This window comes from Pelobates fuscus, chromosome 5, assembly GCF_036172605.1.
Source record: "Pelobates fuscus isolate aPelFus1 chromosome 5, aPelFus1.pri, whole genome shotgun sequence".
In the NCBI taxonomy this organism is placed as follows: domain Eukaryota; kingdom Metazoa; phylum Chordata; class Amphibia; order Anura; family Pelobatidae; genus Pelobates; species Pelobates fuscus.
This window is the reverse complement of record NC_086321.1, coordinates 322438527-322461467: the sequence shown is the minus strand read 5'-3', so window position 1 is coordinate 322461467 and position 22941 is coordinate 322438527. Positions and strand designations below refer to the sequence as shown.

Below are 22941 nucleotides of genomic sequence, written 5' to 3'. Positions count from 1 at the left end.
GTGAGAACACAGAAACTTGTAATACCGGACCTTAGAATGGCCGGGCTATACAAACAGAATAGTCAAGGTACAAGCCGAGGTCAAAGGAGTAAAGAAACAGAACGACGATAGCACAAGCCAAGTTCAAGGATCAGAGAAGACAGGATAAGCGTGAGACAAAGCCAAGATTCGATAACCAGACAGATTACTAAAATCACACCCCAAAACTGGTCTACTTATCTGGGTGTGGAAAATTTTAAAACCGTGGCCAATACATAGGCTGGGCTGAGAGGGGCCATCAGGACAGTAATAATTGGTCTTAGCTCTTACTCCCCTCTTGTAACACACCCTGCACATATTATGTTTTTTTCTTCTTCTTTTGGGGGTTGATGGAATCTGAAGCAGAAGTGACCTGCCTCCATTCTTCTGCTAGGCTCCACTTATGATCCCCTTCTGTGGCACTCAAGCCACACAAAAATTAGCTGAAACAATAGAAACGTGCATTTCAGCTCAGCTTTTGCCTTTGTTTTAAAATTACAAAGGCTTGTGAGTTGCCCACACTCATTTATTGGGGGACCTGTTGGCAAAGATGTTATACTGTCATGTCAACCTCTATTATAGTAATAGCACCCTATCAAGGCTCATGGCTGGGAGAAAAAGTGTGTCCCCAATTTATTTTTTCCTTAGAGCATGTCAGATGAGGATATAAGGGAGGAGCTGCCACACACTAAACACTTGCACTGACAAGACAGTTTTTCGGTCACTTCCTCCCCCATTAATTTGCCTTCTTGCTGCTGGCTCTGCCAGCGGGCAAACTGTCTTGATTTTAATAAATGCACCTGTGAGTGAACATATTTAATCAGACTTTCCTAGTATACAGGCAAGAACTGGTAGATAGATTGATACATATGATATGATTTCTCTATTTAAAAGGTTTGCTTTAAAAAAAAAAAAAAAAAGCAAGACGGAATGGTTCCGGCTGTATTGTGCTCCTTTGTACCAAATTGTAATGGATTCCCATTATTAAATTTATGAATAGCAAATCCTGTCATTTTTACCAAATGTTCGATACAAAATTGCTTATGCTGGATGGTTCTTATAAGTGCTTGTAGCATAACTACCTTTCCAATACCCTATAGGTTGATCAATTTTCCACTATAATTACATACCCTCTCCTCCGCAACATAGGTATCCTGTAAAGTAAGACCAGTGGGCAGTGTACAAGGGAGAAGGTTGGTAAAGTGACCAAAGCAAGCAAGCCCATCCCAAGAACAGTGAGCTATGCATGAAGGCACACCAGGCTGACTGGCAATATGTCAATGTTTGTAAAGTTATTTATAAAATTGAAAAAAAAAATACTTTCCACATTAAGTTGTTTAGTAGGCTAGTGCATTATAGTCAGACATTTCCTTTAAAATTTCCACTGTTCACAAGATGGTTCTGATACATGAATGATCAATGCATGCCCATAACAGTTTCAAGAATAATGGAAACCTAACTACATTCTTCCACAACGCATGCTTGACTCCATGCCATTACACGCTGACCGACAAAATGAGTACGAATGTCAAAAACCGTACACTACAAGTCAAATGTCTAAAAGATAAAACTTGGCTTTGTGTTAACCACCTCAGAACTCTCAAAGTATCACTGCAGTCAAAACAAGGTTTTGAATAATAAGAATGCCATAGTTACACAAGTTGTGTTCAGCTTGTATACTCAATTTTAAATAATGAATAAAAAGCATACAAGGAAGCAAATTACAGGATGTTCTATGGACACAGCAGTTGCCTTTTTTACCCCCTCCAGGATCTTCATAACTTTCTGCAGGTATTTTGAACTTAAAATCTTGCCTGGCTGCAGTGCTTGACTATATACAAAGACTAAAAAAAAAAAAAAAAAAAAAAGCCACAATAAAATATTAGTTATTCCATTAACCATGCTGTTTTTGTTTTTTGCAGTTCACCCATCACCTGTGTGTTCAGCTTCTGTGAAATTATTATATTTAAAACTGCACTACAATTTATATTAAATATGGTTATCTGACGATTTACTGCCATTCTGGTGGCCATCAAACAAAGCCCTGTTGAACGCCGATTATAAATGCAATGTGCAGCATTCTCTCTAGAATTCTGTGTAACCCGTTCTGATGTCTTTGGTGGATGGGTGGGTGGGCAGCGTGATAGATTATAGCAGCACCTCTCTGATTAAATTATCTTGACTGCAAACATTAATTGGTAGCCCTTTATTAAATGTCTCCCTTTCCTGCTGTCTATACACAAAGCTGTATGACACTACTAGACATTTCTCCCAATTAATGTAGGCTGCTAATATCGCCCTATTAGTCCCCTATAAAACACACACAGACAAAGGCTGAGTAAGTGGCCCATGAGGGCCAGAGAGGACACGCACAATGCGGAGTACATTTTCCACACGCTCTCCCTATTCTGTATTTAGATCAATAAACATGGTCTCGTTAACAAAATGGCGGCAGCCCCGCCCCTGGGAGAGGACTGATGAGCGATTAATGAAGCCCTCGGATTCCCCTCCCTCCGCCAGTCACGGGGAAGCTCGGTATTCTAGTATCCCCCATCCCGGCGATTTAACGGCCAAACCGACATTAAACCGCATTCACCTCCTCCCCCCAACTCCGCTTTATTCTCAGCACTGCGATACCACCACCCCTCCCCCTACAATCAGCTGTGCGCTTCAGCACGTCCTCACTTCCGCTGAATTGGAAGTGGGCGTGGCCGCTGGAAACCACAGCGCTCGCCCTTACAAACAGCATCGCCCAATGACGGACGTTCAGCGATCGCTCTCTATTTATAGGCGTGGAAGTGTCGCCGTCGCTGATTGGCCAATCCAACGTGAACGCGAGCGATATCGTCTTCCTGGTTTTGACGTCACACCAGCGCTCGCCACTCGGGCCTCGGTTTTGGGATAAAAAAAAAAGTGGGCGGGGCCACGTCATTTTTTTTTATTTTATTTATTTTTTTCTGACCAAAGGTAAACGACAACATTGTTGGTTACAGGAAGAAGGGCGGGGCCTCGGCGCGTCAGTCATCGCCACCTCGTCCAATCGTGTCGCCGCGCCGTGAGAACGACGACGGCTGGCAGCCAATCGGATTCTCCGAGGGGGGCGGGCTCATGGTCAGCTGCGGCCTGTTCTCGGGATCAGGCGGATAGGAGCCGGAGAGGCAGACGGGGAGGATTAGGTGACAAGCTGCGGGCCAACCGCGGACAGCTCTCGTGCTGGCACGGGTGACAAGAGCTTGTTGGGCAGATATAACAGTAAGCTTCTTCACCGAGTGTACCTCCTGATTAATAGGGAGCTGTGCGGCCAGCACAGCTCGACATGGATATAATCTATCTATCAATACACCATAATAACAATACAGAGAGAGGGTATTATTACAGCACCGCCCGGGTCACGGAGGGCATTGTGTCCAGGCCGTGCTAATTATTATTACCTGTTAATGCAGCCCTGTGGAGTCCGGGTATTAAAACAATGGGGAGTAATAATTAAAAAATAACCCCCACCCCCCACACACTAATTATACCATTAGCTGGGAAGGTCGAGGTATCTTTGATCAATTGACGTTGTGTTTAGAAAACCTTCCCTTTGTACTCATTAAGCCATACAGTGTTTTTGCCACAAGGAGAGAGAGAGAGAGAAAAATCACAAAATTAATATAAAATATTCAGATTTTTGCACAGAGTTGATGCTAAGAATTGTAAACATAAAAATGCAATATAATAATAATAAAAAAAGAAGCCACAACACATTTCTGTCATTCTTGCACAGGGTTGCTGCAGATCTGAATTATAAAAAATAAATCATTTTAAAATGTTGATACAAGAATGATCAATGACTATAGGGGACTTATGTTTTCATAGGTTTGTGAGAGCAGAATTATTATAATTGTGTATAAAGGGCATTTTATGGCAACATTCTTAAAAAAGAATAGCGTAGAGCTCCAATTCAAAGATTTGAGAAACCAGAGTTCTTATATAAGGTGCAGGTTGGTATTCTGAGACATAGAAGGTTACGTTCAAAGGTGAAAGACAATGCAGCTATTTAATAAACTTACCAATTTGCCATAATGTTATACGGGGGAATACATGAAATCGATGTACCATGATTTCATGAATCTTATATTTGAATTTTACCAAGAATTATATACTGATTGTCTTGGTAATGCTTTCCTTGGTACTATTGGCATATGTAGTAAAAGTAGGCTGACTGAAAATACGTGACCATTTAACCAGCGCAATAAAGGACATAAGGCAGGTGAATGTGGGAGACAATAATAGAAGGAGCATGCTGTGAATTGTCACGGAAGTGAAATGCATTGGGTGATGGCATGACATCATGTATTTGTGGTTTGGTTTTTAGCATAGACTGACCATTTACAGATGGGGATTTGGTTAGTTTCACAAGAGTGCAGGTCATTTGAGATCTGTCTCTTGAGTCTGTAAACATACCTGTTAAATTTAAAACTAATTGGTGTATATAGTTCTCGTTTTAATTGGGGGATTGTCTATTGTTGAATTAAGTCACAGTAGAGTCATGTGAATGAACATAATTGCCATCTAAAGTACCGTTTACAAATGATTGTTTAACCTTTATGTAGTGCCCTTATCCAGAGTGAACAAATATTAGTACATACTATTCATTTATACACCTGCTACTATCAATGCACTTGTTGAAATAGATTTATTTTCCCAAAGTATTGTTTCATGGCAGTCATTTTCCATAAGAGCAAGGTAGGTAGGTACAAGTGAATATGTTTTGCTGTGTTGTCTTTGTAAGGTAAGGAAAGTTAGATACCAGCTGTCATCAAATAAACGGAGCATCAAGAAGTATAAAACTAAGGCTAACCGATAGTGTCTCACGAACACCCCATAAAACTTACAAAACCCAAAAATATGTATAACTAAAAAGCAGAGCTCTGCAAAGGAGTAAATCAAATAATATAAATATACAACCTGGTAAATGAAATAGTATAAATAATATATATTGCAATCTAGGAGAGAAAATAAATAACAAAATAGTTTGAATCAGTGTGGGGAAGGGGCAAGTAGAACACACAAGATAGTAATGAAAAGTAGGCACATTTCCCCTTAGGGGTATAGCCAGAAGTGGCGTCTTGTCCCAATAGGTATCTTGCGATATGGGACCTCTAATGATGTTAAAAAAAAAAAAAAAAAAAAAAGAGTGCAATACTGTATACCAAAAAAAACTATTTAAAGGAACACTATAGTTACCTAAATTACTTTAGCTAAATAAAGCAGTTTTAGTGTATAGATCATTCCCTTGCAATTTCACTGCGCAATTCACTGTCATTTTGGAGTTAAATCACTTTGTTTCTGTTTATGCAGCCCTAGCCACACCTCCCCTGGCTATGATTGACAGAGCCTGCATGAAAAAAAAAAAAACTGGTTTCACTTTCAAACAGATGTAATTTACCTTAAATAATTGTATCTCAATCTCTAAATTGAACTTTAATCACATACAGTTGGCTCTTGCAGCTATTAACATAGCAGGGGATAAGAAAATCTTAATTAAACAGAACTTGCAATAAAGAAAGCCTAAATAGGGCTTTCTTTACAGGAAGTGTTTATGGAAGGCTGTGCAAGTCACATGCAGGGAGCTGTGACAAGGGTTCATAAACAAAGGGATTTAACTCCTAAATGGCAGAGGATTGAGCAGCGAGGCTGCAGGGGCATGTTCTATACACCAAAACTGCTTCATTAAGCTGAAGTTGTTCAGGTGACTATAGTATCCCTTTAATGGATACATGCATTTACAAATAGAACTATAAAATCTACCACAAGTCATCAATTTTAGGATACATGGCTTTTTTGCTCGTATTATTAATCATAGTGTTTATAACTGTCTCCTTCCATGTTTTGCCCAGTATATACTATGTAATTGTAGTGGTGTATGCTTGTTTCTAACTTGATAGCATTTAAAATGTATCTGAATTTTATGCGTTTTTGTTTCAGTTGTGTTTTCAGTGCATTTGTTTGTGTTTTTTGGCCACAATCTGGACGTATAGCAAATGTTTATTCTGATGATTATCTTTTCCGTTTGTGTGTTGAGATGCTTTTTGGTCAAATTCTGCTACTTATTGTGAAATTTGGTGGATTAAATATGTCCTTTATTATAAGTAGGAAGTAATTAGTTAGTCCTCTTGGATATAATTAAGACATTAACTGATTGCATTGACTTGTTCTTTGTGCCCCTTTGTGAAGCAATGACACAGAAATATTATTAGCATCAAAAATATGTATTAAATATGTTGCCCATGTCAAAACCATGCAGATAAAATGCTGATTGTGTAGAAAATATATGGTGCATTCAGGGGTGAATCAAATGTTGGTGACCAGGGTGTTTGGGGTTTTGTTTTTTGGTGACCCATGTGGGCATTGTTTAACCACCTCAATTTCTCACTGCACCCGACTTTCCATCCATCATGGAGGTCATCAGTGACAAATCCAATGCTTCTTCATAGAAGTGTAACAATTGGCGCACTGTGCCATTGAGCATCTCCACATAGTTACATTATACCAGGGCATTTCTATGGGGAACGTTCAGCATCTTCATTCTGAGCTTATAGTGAACCTGTAATGTAATAAAATAATTATTTAAATCACTTCCATATACATTGATTAAATATCGTAAAGATACATGTGAGCATAATTTTTTTTTTGGCTGGGAAAGTATTTGGGTGGTTATTAAGGGATACAATTCAGGAATTTATTGGGAAGAACATTGTTATTGGCAATAATTGGCATGGTTTTATGAAGCACAGGTCATGTCAAACTAACCTAATTGCATTCTACAAAGAAATAAGTAGAAGTCTAGATCAGGATTTTGCAGTCGATGTGTGGGTAGGATATTGCTTTGCTGCAGAGGGATTTAGATAAATTGGGGGACTGGGCACTCAAATGGCAGATGAAATTAAATATAGAAAAATGCAAGGTTATTCACTCAGGATGGGAAATAATGCACAAGTAACTTACACCCTAAATGGTAGTAAATCAGGGATAAAACAACACAAGAAGAATTTGGGACTTGTTATACACAACAAACTAGGCAACGACATGCAATGTCAATCGGCAGTTAGGTCAGTAAGGTATTCTGTTTAACCCCTTAAGGACCAAACTTCTAGAATAAAAGGGAATCATGACATGTCACACATGTCATGTGTCCTTAAGGGGTTAAATAGGGACATTAATTCTCGGGATGAAAATATAATTTTGCCTCTTTTACAAATCACTGGATGACCACACTTTTGGGCACCTGTTCTAAAGAAGGATATTATGGCACTAAAAAAGTCCAGAGGCAGGCTACAAAATTGATAAAAGGAATGGAGCATTTAACAAGTTAACCAATTTATCAATTTGCTAAAAAAGTTAGGAGCCATTTATTTTTTAAAACAACAAAAAATAAAATTCTTAAAGGAACACTATAGTCACCAGAACCACTGTAACTTAATGTAGCTCTCGTGTCTATAGCCTGTTCCTTTAAGAATTGTATATTTATTGTTGGGGGGGGGGAACGGACTCCTAACTTAAGTTTCTGCAATCACTAAAGAGTCTCCAATCTTCATTCAGCATCTACACGCTCTGCATAGAGGAGCTGAACGTTCCCCATAGAGAGGCATGGATTTAAAGCATCTCTATGAGGAGATGCTGATTAGTGCAGCATTTTGCGGCGCATGCTCAATAGCTTCACAATGCTTTCCTATGGCAAAGCATTGGATTTACTGAGATCATCAAAATTATCTCAGCTATGGAGGCGTGCCAGCCGCAGCGAGACGGGCACGTAATTGGAAAAACTAAGTAAAAACACCATTTCCATGTGACCTAAACATGTACATGCACTGACAGACAGAAACCGACACACATATACACAGACAGACACACTCACAGATATATGTACACACACTCCAAGTATTTTTTTTATACAAAGAGATACACACAGACCCACACACAGAAAAAAAGATAAATACATATATTGCCACCCTCCTCTTACCTCGTGGGCGCAGGAGGGGCTTTCCTTGGGTCCAGTGGGACTGAAAGCAGGTTACAATGGGGCTTGATGCAGCTGATAGGTGTGGGCTGCCGCTGATCCAGACTCCTACTCTCCTGTCTCTGTTATCTCAGTGCGCCGGGAGGAAGTGAAAGGAACTTTACTTCCTTTTGGCGCTGAACCAGCGCAGGGGCAGCTTCACAAGTCTTGCATCCATTGAACTTGTGAGTTTTTGGACAGTTTCTGCTTGAATTTGTTTGCAAGATGTCAGAATAGCCTCCCAGAGCTGCTGTTTGGATGTAAACTGCCTCCCACCCTCATAGATCTTTTGCATGAGGATGCTGCAATGGTTCTCAATAGGATTGCGGTCAGGAGAGGATGGAGGCCACACCATGACTTTCTCTCCTTTTATCCCCATAGCAGCCATTGATGCATTCTTTGCAGCATGAGATGGTGCATTGTCATGCGTGAAGATGATTTTATTGCGAAAAGCATAGTTCTTCCTTCTGTACCAGGGAAGAAAGTGGTCAGTCAGAAACTCCACATACTTTGCAGAGGTCATCTTTACACCTTCGGGGACCCTAAAGGGGCCAACAAGCTCTTTTCCCATGATTCTGGCCCAAAACATGACTCCACCACTGCCTTGCTGACGTCGCAGCCTTGTTGGAACAGGGTGGCCGTCCACCAACCATCCACTACTCAATCCATCTGAACCATCCAGGGTTGCACGGCACTCATCAGTGAACAGGACTGTTTGAAAATTAGTCTTCATGTATTTTTCTGCCCAATGCAGCCGTTTCTGCTTGTGAGCATTGGTTAGTGGTTGCCGAATAGAAGGTTTATGCACAGTTGCAAGACTCTGGAGGACTCCAGAGGCATCAGCAGCTTCAAATATCTGTTTGCTGCTATGTAATGGTATTTTAGCAGCTGCTCTTTTGATCCGATGCATGGATCTGGCAGAAATCTTCCTCAATGTGCCTTTATCTGCACAAACCCGTCTGTGCTCTGAATCAGCCACAAATCTCTTAATAGTGCGATGATCACACTTACTTTTTCGTGAAATATCTAATGTTTTCATACCTCGTCCAAGGCATTTAACTATTTCACTCCTTTCGGCAGCAGAGAGATCCTTTTTCTTCTCCATATTGCATGAAAATGGTGCTCTGCTTAACAATGTGGAACACCCTCCTTTAGTCGTTTTTCCTTAAATTGGCTCACCTGGCAATCTAATTATCACAGGTGTCCGAGATTGTTTTCAGTGATCAAAAGAGCATTGAGACACAATGCCATCCATGAGTTGAACTGAAAAACAAAGTATTTAATCTTTGTGACACTTAAATAGAATTTGCATAATAATTTGGAACAGGGTGTATAAGCATAAAACTGTATCCCTAACCCAGGGGTAGGCAACCTTTTAGCAGCACTGTGCCGATATAGGATTGTGATGTCCTGTAGCGTGCCGGTCCTATTTTTTTTTATAAATCGAGGTGGGTGTGCTGCCGTATTCTGCTTGTGTTTGTACTGTAATTGCTTTGTATCATTGTATTTGTGCGTATATATGCAGGGCTGTCTTTAATAATGACTGGACCCTGGGCAAAGCATTTGCTTAGGGCCCCCTGGACCTTGTCCCCCCCTTCCCAGGCATGCAATCACGTCCTACACCTCAACACAGTGGTGGACCTAAAGTAGAGAGGTGCAAGAATTCTTGGCGGTCTCCCTGTTGCACGGGTGATTAAAAGGTAGATCCCCATCTGTCGTGCAACTCCAGAAATGCATTGACAGCTGGGGCTCTACCATTTACTCATGTTTGCAGGTCTGTATTTAGCACTAAGCAGTTTTTGTGTGTTTTTGTGGAATATGTTTGTATGTGGTGTTGGCGTGATTGCAAGCACACACACACACACAGACATACTGACATACACACAGACATGCTGTCATACAAACATACTGACACACACACACAGATATACTGACACAGATATACTGACACATAAATAGACATGCTGACATACAAACATATTGACACACACACAGATATACTGACACACACACAGACATACTGACACATACACATGCTGACACACAAACATACTGACACACACAGATATGACACACACACACACTGACAGACATACTGACACAGACATACACTTTAAAACTCACCCTCCAGTTTCCTACCTTTCCTGTTGGTGGCTGAAGGCGTTGGGAGTTGGGGTCTAGAGCTCTTGGCCAGCCCCCCTCCAATCTGCCTACTCTTCTTTCCTGCGCGCTCCTCTCTTTGTGGGAGGAAGTGATGCGTGGCCGTCACTTCCTCCCAGCCTGCTGCCGAAAAGCAAGGGGCCCGCTCGCGCTGTTAAAGCACCTCAGCGTGTGACGGGTCCCTGCTGACCTTTGTGCATGGGCCACCCGGTGGGCCTCCTTAGTGTGCAGATTACCAGCCAGAGGGTTAGAAATAGTTGAGGCCAGCAGGGCTCACGGTGCAGCTGCCCAGTTTGCCCCGCGTTAAAGAAGGCCCTGCGTATATGAGCTATTATATTGTTTATGTTCATGAGTAGTTTATGGTATTGTGTATGATACATATGAATGTAAGCTGTGTATGGGTGCTGCTTGTGGTATTGTGTGTGTGTGGATGGATATGTGAAAGTGTGCGTTTGGTAGTGTGTGGGGGCTGTTTGGGGTATTGCATGTGGGGTTGTGTGCATGTATGTGGATTGTTAGTGGTGTTTCGTTTGTGCGGATTGTGTGTATGTTTGTGTGTGGGCTGTCCGTATTATTTGTATGAGGGGAGGATTATTCTGCATTTCTGTGTATATCTAGCAGTGTGGGTGGCTTCCCTGGGTTCCAGTAGGGACAAGTCTGGCCAGGTACATGTCAAGGACAGGAGCTGCAACAGCAACTGCGAGCTGCTCTACTGCAGTGTGGCTTCCTATTCACAAGTGCTGGGAGGAAGTGATCTGCGATCACTTCCTCTACGTGCTGCAATGCATAAATTGAGGATTGTCCTTCACCACCTTTTCGGATTAGCAAATATCTGAAGTTTTACTGGGACTCCTGATAGGCCAGAGCCTGTTTGACTCTAGCAGCCTTGAGTGCCGTGCAAAGACACCTCGAGTGCCGTGCATGGCACTAGTGCCGTAGGTTGCCTACCCCTGCAACCTTAACCCAAAGGTTAGGATAGGGCTAGGGAGACAGTTCGGCTTAGGCTATGATCCTGGGCTTACTTTACATAACTTACATTTTGATATTGGTGATACTTTTACCCCTTATGGGTGGAGGTAATTGTCCAAGATTTGAAAGAAAAAAAAAAAATCTTGAATTTGCACCGTAATTTAAAGGACCACTATAGTGCCAGGAAAACAAACTTGTTTTCCTGGCACTATAGTGCCCTGAGGGTGCCCCCACCCTCAAGGTCCCACTCCCGCCGGGCTGAAGGGGGTTAAACACTCAACTTTCTCCAGCGCTGGGGAGTCTTCTCCTTCCGACGTCGTCGTCTGAATGCGCATGCGCGGCAAGAGCCGCACGCGAAATTCAGCCTGTCCATAGGAAAGCATTCTCAATGCTTTCCTATGGATGCTGGTGTCTTCTTACTGTGAAAATCACAGTGAGAAGCTCGTAAGCGCCTCTAGCAGCTGTCAATGAGACAGCCACTAGAGGATGGATTAACCCATATGTAAACATAGCAGTTTCTCTGAACCTGCTATGTTTACAGCAGGCAGGGTTAATCCTAGATGGACCTGGCATTCAGACCACTTCATTGAGCTGAAGTGGTCTGGGTGCCTATAGTGGTCATTTAAGGGTTTCTCTATAAAGGGACACCATAAAGTAGTACCTGGTGCTCTGGTAGCTCAATTGTAGGAAAAAAACGTCACTCGAGGAATTTTTCAAAGTTTTACTGCTCCAAAATAAATCGACGTTTCAGCTCCTCTAGGGAGCTTTCATCAGGACATATATTATCTTAAAAATGAAAACACACTTATATAGGATATGAATTAATTCAGTACTTGCATTCAGCTGTTAATCGGTGATTGCTCGTTGCCGAAAGCCGCCATAGACGCCAAGACCGACATCATTTCCTGGTCGATCATCTGACCGGGACTCTCATGCTGATTGGCTAAAGCGCACGTGAGCTAGGAAACCAAGGACGCTGTCGTCCGATTGGCTGTTTCTTTTCCTCTTATTCTAAAGGCCATCTTTTCAAGAGCACTCGTGACCACTATTTTTTTCTCTTAGTAACAACGTTATTTTACTCTTGTTTTCTCCGTCGCCACGACTGGTTACTCCTCCATGGCTGAGATTATCAATCTTGATGATCTCAGCCAATCCAGTGCTTTCGATAGGGGCTTGCGTGACAAACGCCACGTTGAATCAGTGCACCTCTATAGGGAACATTCAGCAACTCCATGCAGAACGCCTTTGCTGCATTTGGTGGTTGTCAGCGTGATGGCCACTAGAGGTGTTACTATCCAGCAATGTAAAATACTGGCTTTTCTCTGAAAAGGTACTGTTTTCATTCCGAACACTGCAGGGGAAATGTTATAGACACCAGAACTACTACATTACGCTGTAGTGATTCTGGTGAATATAGTATACCTTTTAAAACAAATATGGTTATTTGCCGATCTCTCAATCCAAAAGCATAATTGCAAAGGTTATGGTATAAATGGTATGAAAAAAAGTTTTTTCCTTTTTTTCTGTTTTTTTATAAACATGCTTGTGTTAAAACTTTATTTAAAAAAAAAAAATACCTCGTCCTGTTCTATTTTGCCACCATGACTGCCGTTCATTGGTTGGAAAATCCTCATCCACCACCGCTTTGCCTCAGTGGGGCAATTCAATCTGCATGCGCAACAAATATGATCTTATGGGAAATCATTGCCTACTTGAGACTACTGTTGTTTCCTGAATAAATGATAAATAGCATTTTCTTTTGTATAGTCTTTATGGAAGTGTGGTGACTGTATTTTATCGACACACATGATTTGGCAGCATCTTAGAAATTTGTCAAATTGCTAATCAGACAGGATTAAAACAAAGATTTCCCCGGCTATCTCTTATTGATTGATAAAGCACAACTGCATGTACTGAAGGTCAGGGCTTGGTAGATTTGCTTTGAATCTAGAAGACGACTAAAAAAGTTAGGAGCCAGGTTTTTTTTTTTTAAAGCTAGCAAAGCTTTATTGTCAACGACAGCATACTTCCCCTTCAACACTGTGTATGGCAAACCACATTTCTGCCTCAGCACAAAGAAGTAGACATACAGGAGGATTTATGTAAAACATTAATGAAAGTGGGAGGGAAGAGTGCAAATGCAAATAGGGGGTTTTATATTTAGGGTTAGGAATTTATATAAATCTAATCTTGTAGGGCCACCCCAATAATAGATACAAAAAGCTAAATATGTGTCCAAATCTCACAGAGTGTGGGAACGGAAACACACAGAGGTCAGAGTGGTGGTTCCAGATCCACCAGATAGAGGGCTTGGACCCAGGATATAATGAGTACAGAGATGAAATTGATAGTCTCAATCGAAAAATGGGAATCAAAGCTGGTTTTTAAACAAAGTGCAGGAAACTCTCTTAATACATATTAAGGGAGGAGTGTTCTCTTCCCACAAGATGGGGGCAGTGAATAGCCGCATGACGCGGCATCTGGTATCCTCCCCTACCTCGTGTCTCCCTACTTTCACGTAGGGTATGACTTATACATGAGCACCCCGGCTACACTTACGTAGGATATGACGTATACGCGGACGTCCCGCCTATACCACGCCCCTGTACACACCTGCCGACGAACGCCGGGTGATTTTGGAACGATTCCAATTGGCTTACTGAATGCTTAAAAGTCACTTCATTTACCGAGGTACTCCTAGCCCCCTGACGAAGGTGCAACTAAACGCACCGAAACGCGCGTCGGGTTCTTTGTTAGTTCCTGTCTGTTACACATGGTGGCACTAGGTGTTTGATCACTGTTTTTTATTTTGTTTGTTCAGCATTGAGTTCTTTGGTTTAAGAGATAACTGATAGAGAGTTTCTCTCCTTTCATTGCTTTTTAGGGACAGCATAGAACACCCTTGAAGGTGTTTGGAGTTAGGAGTATTAGGGACTTTATTCTGTATCTGCCCGTTCCTGTTTTTTGCTGTCTTCCAAGCCTTTTTCCAATAACTGTCGAATTTCCGTTTAGACACTGTTATACATTGCCCAGGGACCGCATAGAACACCCTTGAAGGTGTCTTTTTCAGGAGCAATAGGGCGGATTTACCTTTCTATATTTTCCTCCATTTACTTGATTATAGTTACATACTCTGTCCCATTTTTGACATTAGTGTTTTCTCAGCTTTTTCTATCTCCCCCATCCCTCTTTGACTTTGGTATATTCTATCTATACCTATCTTTGAGTCACCATTTGGATTGTTCCACATAGAGTATAGCTTGGTGGAAAGACGAGACAGGGGGGATATGATAGAAACATTTAAATGCATAAAGGGAATCAACACAGTAAAGGAGGAGACTATATTTAAAAGAAGAAAAACTACCACAACCAGAGGACATAGTCTAAAATTAGAAGGACAAAGGTTTAAAAATAATATCAGGAAGTATTACTTTACTGAGAGGGTAGTGGATGCATGGAATAGCCTTCCGGCTGAAGTGGTAGAGGTTAACACAGTAAAGGAGTTTAAGCATGCGTGGGATAGGCATAAGGCTATCCTTACTATAAGATAATGCCAGGGACTAATGAAAGTATTTAGAAAACTGGGCAGACTAGATGGGCCGAATGGTTCTTATCTGCCGTCACATTCTATGTTTCTAAGTGCCTCTTTATACATTACAATAAAGTATTTTTATTTAGCATTATTATATTGTCTAGGCACTATTTTGGGTCTTCCATGTGATTTATTACATTGATTTCATTAACTAGTACTCAGTGCTGATTTTCACAATATGTATTAAGAGAGTTTCCTGCACTTTGTTTAACCCCTTAAGGACCAAACTTCTGGAATAAAAGGGAATCATGACATGTCACACATGTCATGTGTCCTTAAGGGGTTAAAAAACAGCTTTGAGTCCCATTTTTCGTTTGAGACTCTATCAATTTCATCTCTGTAACCACCCCAATAATATCTTCATCTCAATGAAGTCGTGATAAGGGTTGGAGTTCCATCATACTTTCTTTGAAGATAAGTTAAGTGGTCAGGGACACTGAACCCAGACCCTTTAACGGAACACAAGCCTATATTCTTAATGTTATAGTGCCCTATTTGTGTGGTTTTTTTTTTGTGTCCCCTTCTCTCTTAGCATTTCATTAAAAACCCTTTAAAAAAAAGGTTTTTACTTATCTATACTCCAGCTGCTCAGCCTTTTTTATACTGGCCAACGACGATGCGGGTCCTCTCATCCCTCTCCCCTGCCCACGTCATCCCACCAGCTCTCCCCCCCACACACTTCCCTTATCCCACTCCTCCCCTCGCCGACTACCCACTGACTAACGGAACAGGTGGACACCACCCCGGACATACAGCCACACAAGCGGACAGCTTCTAGACCACAGACAGTCACACGCCGACACACAGACCTCCACCACGAAACCCATTCCAGATACCGACGGAATCAAAGAACACCTGGCCACGAGATGTTAAGACGCATACAACCAAACGCATATCCATGCTCACCCTAGTGGAGACGGGAACGCAGGAGACAAGGGGAAGGGAGACAATAGGGGCGGAAGGGAGAAGCTCCACAAGGGACCACACGACAAGGAAATAGAGAGACACACGTGAATTACAGGACATCACCCCACCACAACCCACCGTAAACTGACTGAGACACCAGGGATGCAAACCCTGTCAAACCCACACACACTCGCAATACGCCCACTAGCCAACCGAATGCACAACCTACAATGTCTGGAATAAAACTTGGAGACCAAGAGGAATAATTCTGTCTAGCCACGAATAGGGAAGAGGGCTCGGGCCCCACTTCACCCCACACCGGTATAATAAAAGTCTCGCCTCTGACACACGCCCCAACATCTTATCACCACTCCCTTAACAAAGAAGTACACCAAACGCGAAGAGAAGGCTGAGGCAGAGAGACAAGTCAAACCTACCAGGCCCACATTAGCCGGGCTGACCCTGTAGTGCACGTTAGACCAGCGGGTACAGCTGAAGAGGGCCCCTAGACCATCAGGGGCACACCCGCTAGAACTCTGGGATACAAAGGTCATATTTCCTGCGGCTGCTTCACAAGCCACTGTGGGTGTTGAATTTGTAATACTACTGTACCCCCAACTGTTAATACCCTTGTTCAAACGACAAAAAGTATAAAATAAAGAATGTAAAAAAAAAAAAAGTGTTTGGAATTGCATGACAAGAATGAGGAAACCAGTGTCACAAAAAATAAGAGGTTAGCATCTGGTGAAAACAACTATACCATATATATATTTCTTACGAAAAAGAACACAAAATGTGGTAAATCAACACCACATAACCGTGACTGCACACCCACAGCAGCATTGCCACTCAACACCTCTCCCGTGGCAAGTCCTCTACCCCCCCTTCCCCTTCCACTCTATGAACAAAAATACTTGAAACTCCATACTGCTTGCCTACATTATACCTGTGTTCTCTAAAATAATGTCAATTTGACCAAGGATGAACAAAACAAACTTAGAAAAGCAAAATCAAACAAACCAATGACCTCACATTGTATGGGCAGGTAATGCTATATTTCAGATAAATGTGAACTTTTACTATGCACATTTGGTGAATTAACACCATTTTGTATATTGCACTTTTTCAGTTACTTATCCCTATATTTATCAAATATATTTTTGAGGTTTCAAAAAAGTGAAGGGTAGAAATAACAGGTCTTTATTCTGCAGCTGGGCTCCTCCACCCTCCCTGTCACCATTGTTATAACCTCTTTGTACCTGGCAGTCAGCATAGAAAAAGCATACAGAAAAGAGAAATGTAATTATTATTTGCTTTGCTTACTCATTTGCAATATTTGCTCTGGTTTTGGCCTTGTCTGAACTCTATTATAATTAAAATGTTCTAAATCTTCAAACGGACACTGTAGGTACTATAACTGCGTCATCTCATTGAAGTACTTATAATGTCTGGAGACCCCACAGCCCTGGAGTTCCATTTATCATTAAACAGTTTTTAATATGTAATGCTAAACGAGACCCTCATTATGTATTATACTGCTCAAACATTGTATAACACTGAATGGAGTAACAACTTTAGGGTACTCCAGGTATTATAAGCCAAAGCTTGGTGAATCCCAGGCACCAGAAGAAAATCCCTAGTCGCCGTTGAGGCCTAGGTATTGCCAAACAATGGTGCCAGGTCGCTATTGTGACTAGGAATTTTGTCCTGGCACCTAGGTGTTTGTCAGCCGGTTCAGACAAGGCAGCAAACTGAGGGAGAGTGGAGGCGGCCAGCTGAGGGTACTGTGATCTTCATGCTCTTCTAGCTTTGCATCTTTGCTTGCCCTGCTATGATGCTGGGAGCTGGAATATGACATGACTCCAACCCCAGCATCACTATACGGCGAGAGGGAGAAGAGCAGGAAGATTACAGTGTCCCAGCAGCCACACTGGACCCCAGGGAAAGAATCCACCCCAGCTCTCTCAATGGTAGGGAGCGTGGTAGACCTAAAATAAAACGTCAGTGAAACGTCAGGCTATAGGCAGCAAAACCACTACATTAAGCTGTATATTAGTTCTGGTTACTATAGTGTCCCTTTAAACCTGAGGAGAGCGCATTATAACAAATAAAAAATAAAATAAACCTCTGTATTGAAATTTCATGTAATCTATGTTTTGTAGCTTGTGGTATTGGAGCACGAAAGGTTGTTTTGTTTTTGTATGTTTTGTAATTTTTAAAGGGCACCTGTCATACCCAAAACTATTTCTGCTCATTAAATTGAGCATACAATTGTATCCATGCACTGTGCTAACAGTTTTGCCAGTAAATAGATTAGGAGAAAAAAAAAAAACTAACAAAGCCAGCTAGCCAACGTCACTGGCAAGATTTGCCAGAGATAAAACCTTATGAAGTAAGTTAACACCTGATTAAAAATGAAACTTAAAAAAAAATATGCAGGATGTCAGTCACAGCCAGGGGAGGTGTGACAAGGGCTACATAAACAGAAACCAAAGTGATTTCAATTGTAAATGGCAGATAATTGAGCAGTGAAACATCAGAGGTATGATCTATACACCATAACTGCTTCATTAAGCTAAAGTTGTTTAGGGGACTATAGTGTCCCTTTAAGCTGAAAATAATAATGAACAATATTGTGCATTCCTTTACTAAAGTAATCTCTTTTTAAAATGTTGAATTTTTGAGTACATGTCATCTGTAATGGATTTATTTTGTTTATTTCATTTCTTAGAGATATTGAATTATGTATTCTAACGATTTTGTATTATTTGTTGTTATAGGTACTTTTCAAGTTAAACTGTGAGCAGTTTGTGAGTCGTTTATCATGGGGTCAGAGGCTGCGTCGCAGAATTCCAGCTGCAAGATCATGACTTTCCGGCCAACTTGGGAAGAGTTTCAGGATTTTGGGAAATATATGGCATACATTGAATCTCAGGGTGCACACCGAGCTGGCCTTGCTAAGGTAAGAGTGGACTGATCATATTTTAGTAAATAAAACTTTTTTTCATCACTAGTCTAGAGTGCAATAGATTCCTAGAAAACGTTTATAAGATTACATATTTTTAGAGTCTAAAACAGAGTCTTTAAGAAAGATTTATTTTCTATGTACTGCATAGTACACTCTTAGGTTCTCCACGTTTCAAATACTCATCTGCCTGTCTTGGCAATACAATAGTGTACCTCTGTATTGTCTCACAGCTCATTACATAGGTAAAGTCCCCGAAATGAGCTGAGATGTCAATCCCTGCAACAGCCTTTCACAGATTGAATGATGGTGCAATCTCAGAATGCATATTGCTGGACTGCCTCATGGCTGAGACATATATGTAAATCTCTACTGGGAGTAAGGCATGTCCCTCTTTTATGCCAAGGTAATTACTTCCATCAGTGGTTCCTGACACGTTTGTGGAAAAGAAACTGGCATATTTTATTTTTAGTGGTCCCTTTTAGTCAAAGTACAGCTCCTCACATATATTTGTGAATAGTAAACTGATTGTAATTCAGAAAATAGTTTACTTGGAGACATTGCTTGACACGGCCATAAGGGAAGTTTTCCTCTCCATATCCTAACCAGGTGTGCTTAATAGTACTTGACAGTGGTTCAGGAGGACTTTCTTGTTGCAGTTCTCTGTTGCATCAGATGTAAATTTTGCAGTCATTTAGATGGTAGCTGAAGGAGAGTAATTTGGCATGAATAGTAATGACATTGGATGCCCACAAGTAGTGGGTCTGTTTTTGTGCAGAGCCAATAGTCAAGAAGCAGAAGGCAAATAGTCTAATCTTTTTGCAATTTACATATTATAGACTATCAAGACACTTCTACAGAACTGAAGGGTTAAGATGCAACCTCGCTATGCTCCTCAGTATCCCTTATCATGGAGGGAATAGGAACATTGGACTGTGTGATAGACTTGGAATAGTTCAAATAAGCCTGTCTATTGTTTTGGGTGCCTAGGATGAATGCTCTCTGACCTGATTGACAGACCTATTGTAGGTCTGCTCTGCTCTTCCTTTGCCCTGCCTATCCCCAAATGCTCCCATTGGGCACCAAATTATTCACAACTGAAACGACGACATGTATAGTAGCCCATTTACTCAGACTAAGCTGCAAGAACCAAGGGAGTGGACTTAAGTTTCTCCTCTCTCCGAAAATGTTTGACTTCATGCTGTATCTTTTTGTTTTTTAAAAAGATCTGGCATTTTATATACCTTAAAAATTAAACTTCTCTCTTGCATATATGTATGCCTAAAGTCATTACATTATATAAATAGTAGAGTAACTGCTAATTATAATACGCTCTTTATGCTTGCAGGTGATTCCTCCAAAGGAGTGGCGTCCAAGACAAACATATGATGACTTGGATGAAATGGTGATTCCTGCACCCATTCAACAGGTGGTTACTGGCCAATCTGGTCTCTTTACGCAGTATAACATCCAGAAGAAAGCTATGACTGTAGGAGAATACCGGAAGTTGGCCAACAGTGACAAGTGAGACTGGTGCTGTGAAACCAATTAATAGACGTAAATTGCAGGACATGTGCACACAGTCATGAGAAAATCAAAGTACACCCACTTTGAATTCTATGGTTTTACATATCCAGACATAATAATCATCTTTTCCTAAGCAGGTATTAAAATGAGGTAAATACAACCTCAGATGAACAAACAACAAATTGCATATTACATTGTTTCATGTAGGTGTCAAAGCACTGTTTAAGTGTTTGGCCCCCCTTGCCTCCCGAGAAAAAGGTAGTTTACTTACCTTTTTCCAGAATGCGTAGATCTCATTGTGGCTGGCCCCGCCCATGCTCTGCCTTCTTTGCTGAGATCATCAATTTTGACGATCTCAACCAATCCAATGCTTCCCATAGCTAAGCATTGGCAGGCTATTGTGCATGTGCAGCAAAACGCTGCGCTGCGCCAATCTGCATTCCCTCTTAGAGATGAATTGAATCAATACATCTATATGTGGAGCGTTCAGTGTCTCCATGCATTGTGTGGAGATGCTGAATGCCAGTGCTGCCCATTATACACCACTGGCCCAGGAAGCACCTCTAGTGGCTGTCTGAGTGACTGCCACTAGAGGTGTTCCTAGGCAGCAATGTAAACACTGCCTTTTCCCTGAACAACTACATTAAAGGGACACTCCAGGCACACAGACCACATCTGCCCATTGGAGTGGTCTGGGTGCCAACGCCCACTACTCCTAACCCTGCAACTGTAATTATTGCAGTTTTTTATAATTTGCAATAATTACATTGCAGGGTTAACTCCACCTCTAGTGGCTGTCTACTAGACAGCCACTAGAGGTCGCTTCCTGATTTATAGCAAGGATTTTCCTTGCTAGAGCGTCGCTGGACATCCTCACGCTGTGTGAGGACCTCCAGCGTCACTCATTTTCCCCATAGGAAAGCATTGAAATTCGTTTTCAATGCTTTCCTATGGGAAGACCTAATGCGCATGCGCGGCATTGCCGCGCATGAGCATTAGGTCTCCTTGGCCGGTGGGCGGGATCAGTCTCTCCCACCGGCCGACGGAATCAGAAGGAGGAGCGGCGTGGAGGAGGAGACAGCGACGAGGGACATCGTCGCTGCATCAGGTAAGTGACGCTTCAGTAACCCTTCAGTAACCGGGGATTGGTGGGTGGGAGGGAGAGGGTACCTCCAGTGCCAGGAAAACGGATTGTTTTCCTGGCACTGGAGTTTCCCTTTAAGCTGTGCACTCTTACTGCTTTCATAGGAATGAATAGGGTAAGTAGCAGACAGGTGCTGCAAATCAATTGCTCTTGATTAATTGATCAGTAAGTGTGACCACCTCTAGAAAAACAATGTTTTAGTAGTTTGCTGATCTGGAGCATTCAGGTATGTGTTAACACAATGTCAAGGAGGAAAGACATCAGCAATGACCTTAGAGAATCAATTGTTGCTTCACATCAAACTGGGAAAAATGACAAACCCATTTCCAAACATTTTAAAGTCTATCATTCTACAGTGAGAAAGATTATTCAAAAGTGGAAAACATTCAAGACAGTTGCCAATCTTCTTTGGCTGAATATCCCAGCAAATTCACCACAAGGTTTGACTATGCAATGCTCAGAGAAATTGCATATCAGAATCTACAGGCCTCAGTTAGCATTTTAAATGTTAATGTTCTTGATGGTAAAATTTCAAAAAAAGACAGAACAAGTATGGTTTGTTTGGAAGGGTTGCCAGGAGAATGCTTCTTCTCTCTAGAAAGAACATGGCCTCTCTGGTTAGGAACAATGTCCTTTGCATAGATGAGATTGTGAAGATGTTTGGCCATAATGCACAGTGCCACATTTGGTGGAAAACAAACATAGCATAGCATACCAACTTTCAAGCACGGTGGTGGAGGGGTGATTATTTTGGGTTGTTTTGCACCCACAGGACCTGGGAACCTTGCATTAATTGAGTCGACCATGAAATCTGTATACCAAAGTATTCTAGAGTCAGATGTGAGGCCATCTGTCCTACACCTCAAGCTTGGCCAAAATTGGGTCATGCAACCGGACAATGTTCCCAAGCACACCAGCAAATCTACAACAGAATGGTTAAAAAATAAAAGAATCAAGTTGTCGCAATGGCCCAGTCAAAGTCCAGGCCTCAACCCGATTGAAATGCTGTGGCGGGGACCTTAAAAAGGATCACTATAAGGTCAGGAATTCCTGACCCTATAGTGTTAACACCACCATCTAGCACCCCTGTGCCCCTCATGCCTCCATAAATATGGCAAAATCTTACTGTATTCAAGCCTGAAGCTTTAACTCTGCATGGTGTTAGACTCAGAAAAACAAGCAGTCTGCTGACATCATTAGACGTGGTGGCCTGATCCAATCACAGTGCTTCCCCATAAGACTGACAAAGAGGCAGATCAAGGGCAGAGCCAGCATGATTCAAACAACCCTAGCCAATCCGCATCTCCTCATAGAGATAAATTGAATCAATGAATCTCTATGAGGAGAGTTCAGTGTCTGCATGCAGAGGGAGGAGATACTGAATGTTTGGATGCATTTTAGGCAGACATGATCTCTAACAGCCATCTGAGGAGTGACCAGTGAAGTTATCACTAGGATGTAATATAAACACTGCATTTTCTCTGAAAATAGTGTTTACAGCAAAAAAAACTGTAGGTAATGATTCTACTCACCAGAACAAATTCAATAAGCTGTAGTTGTTCTGGTGACTATAGTGTCCCTTTAAGAGAGCTGTTCATAAGCAAATGCCAACAAACCTC

The 22941-nt window shown here is 41.7% G+C and overlaps 1 protein-coding gene across 3 annotated transcripts in view; it reads left to right on the top strand.

Annotated features, from left to right (window-relative positions):
- The first annotated feature begins 3108 nt into the window (after nt 1-3108).
- LOC134611584 (lysine-specific demethylase 4B-like) overlaps nt 3109-22941 on the top strand; it is a 48309-nt gene continuing 28476 nt past the window's right edge. For all 3 annotated transcript variants that reach the window (XM_063455593.1, XM_063455592.1, XM_063455591.1), the window contains exons 1-3: nt 3109-3270; nt 18467-18648; nt 20000-20175. In XM_063455593.1, the coding sequence (XP_063311663.1) occupies nt 18511-18648; nt 20000-20175 (314 nt within the window). In that variant the 5' untranslated portion in view covers nt 3109-3270; nt 18467-18510. The remainder of the gene's footprint in view (nt 3271-18466; nt 18649-19999; nt 20176-22941) is intronic.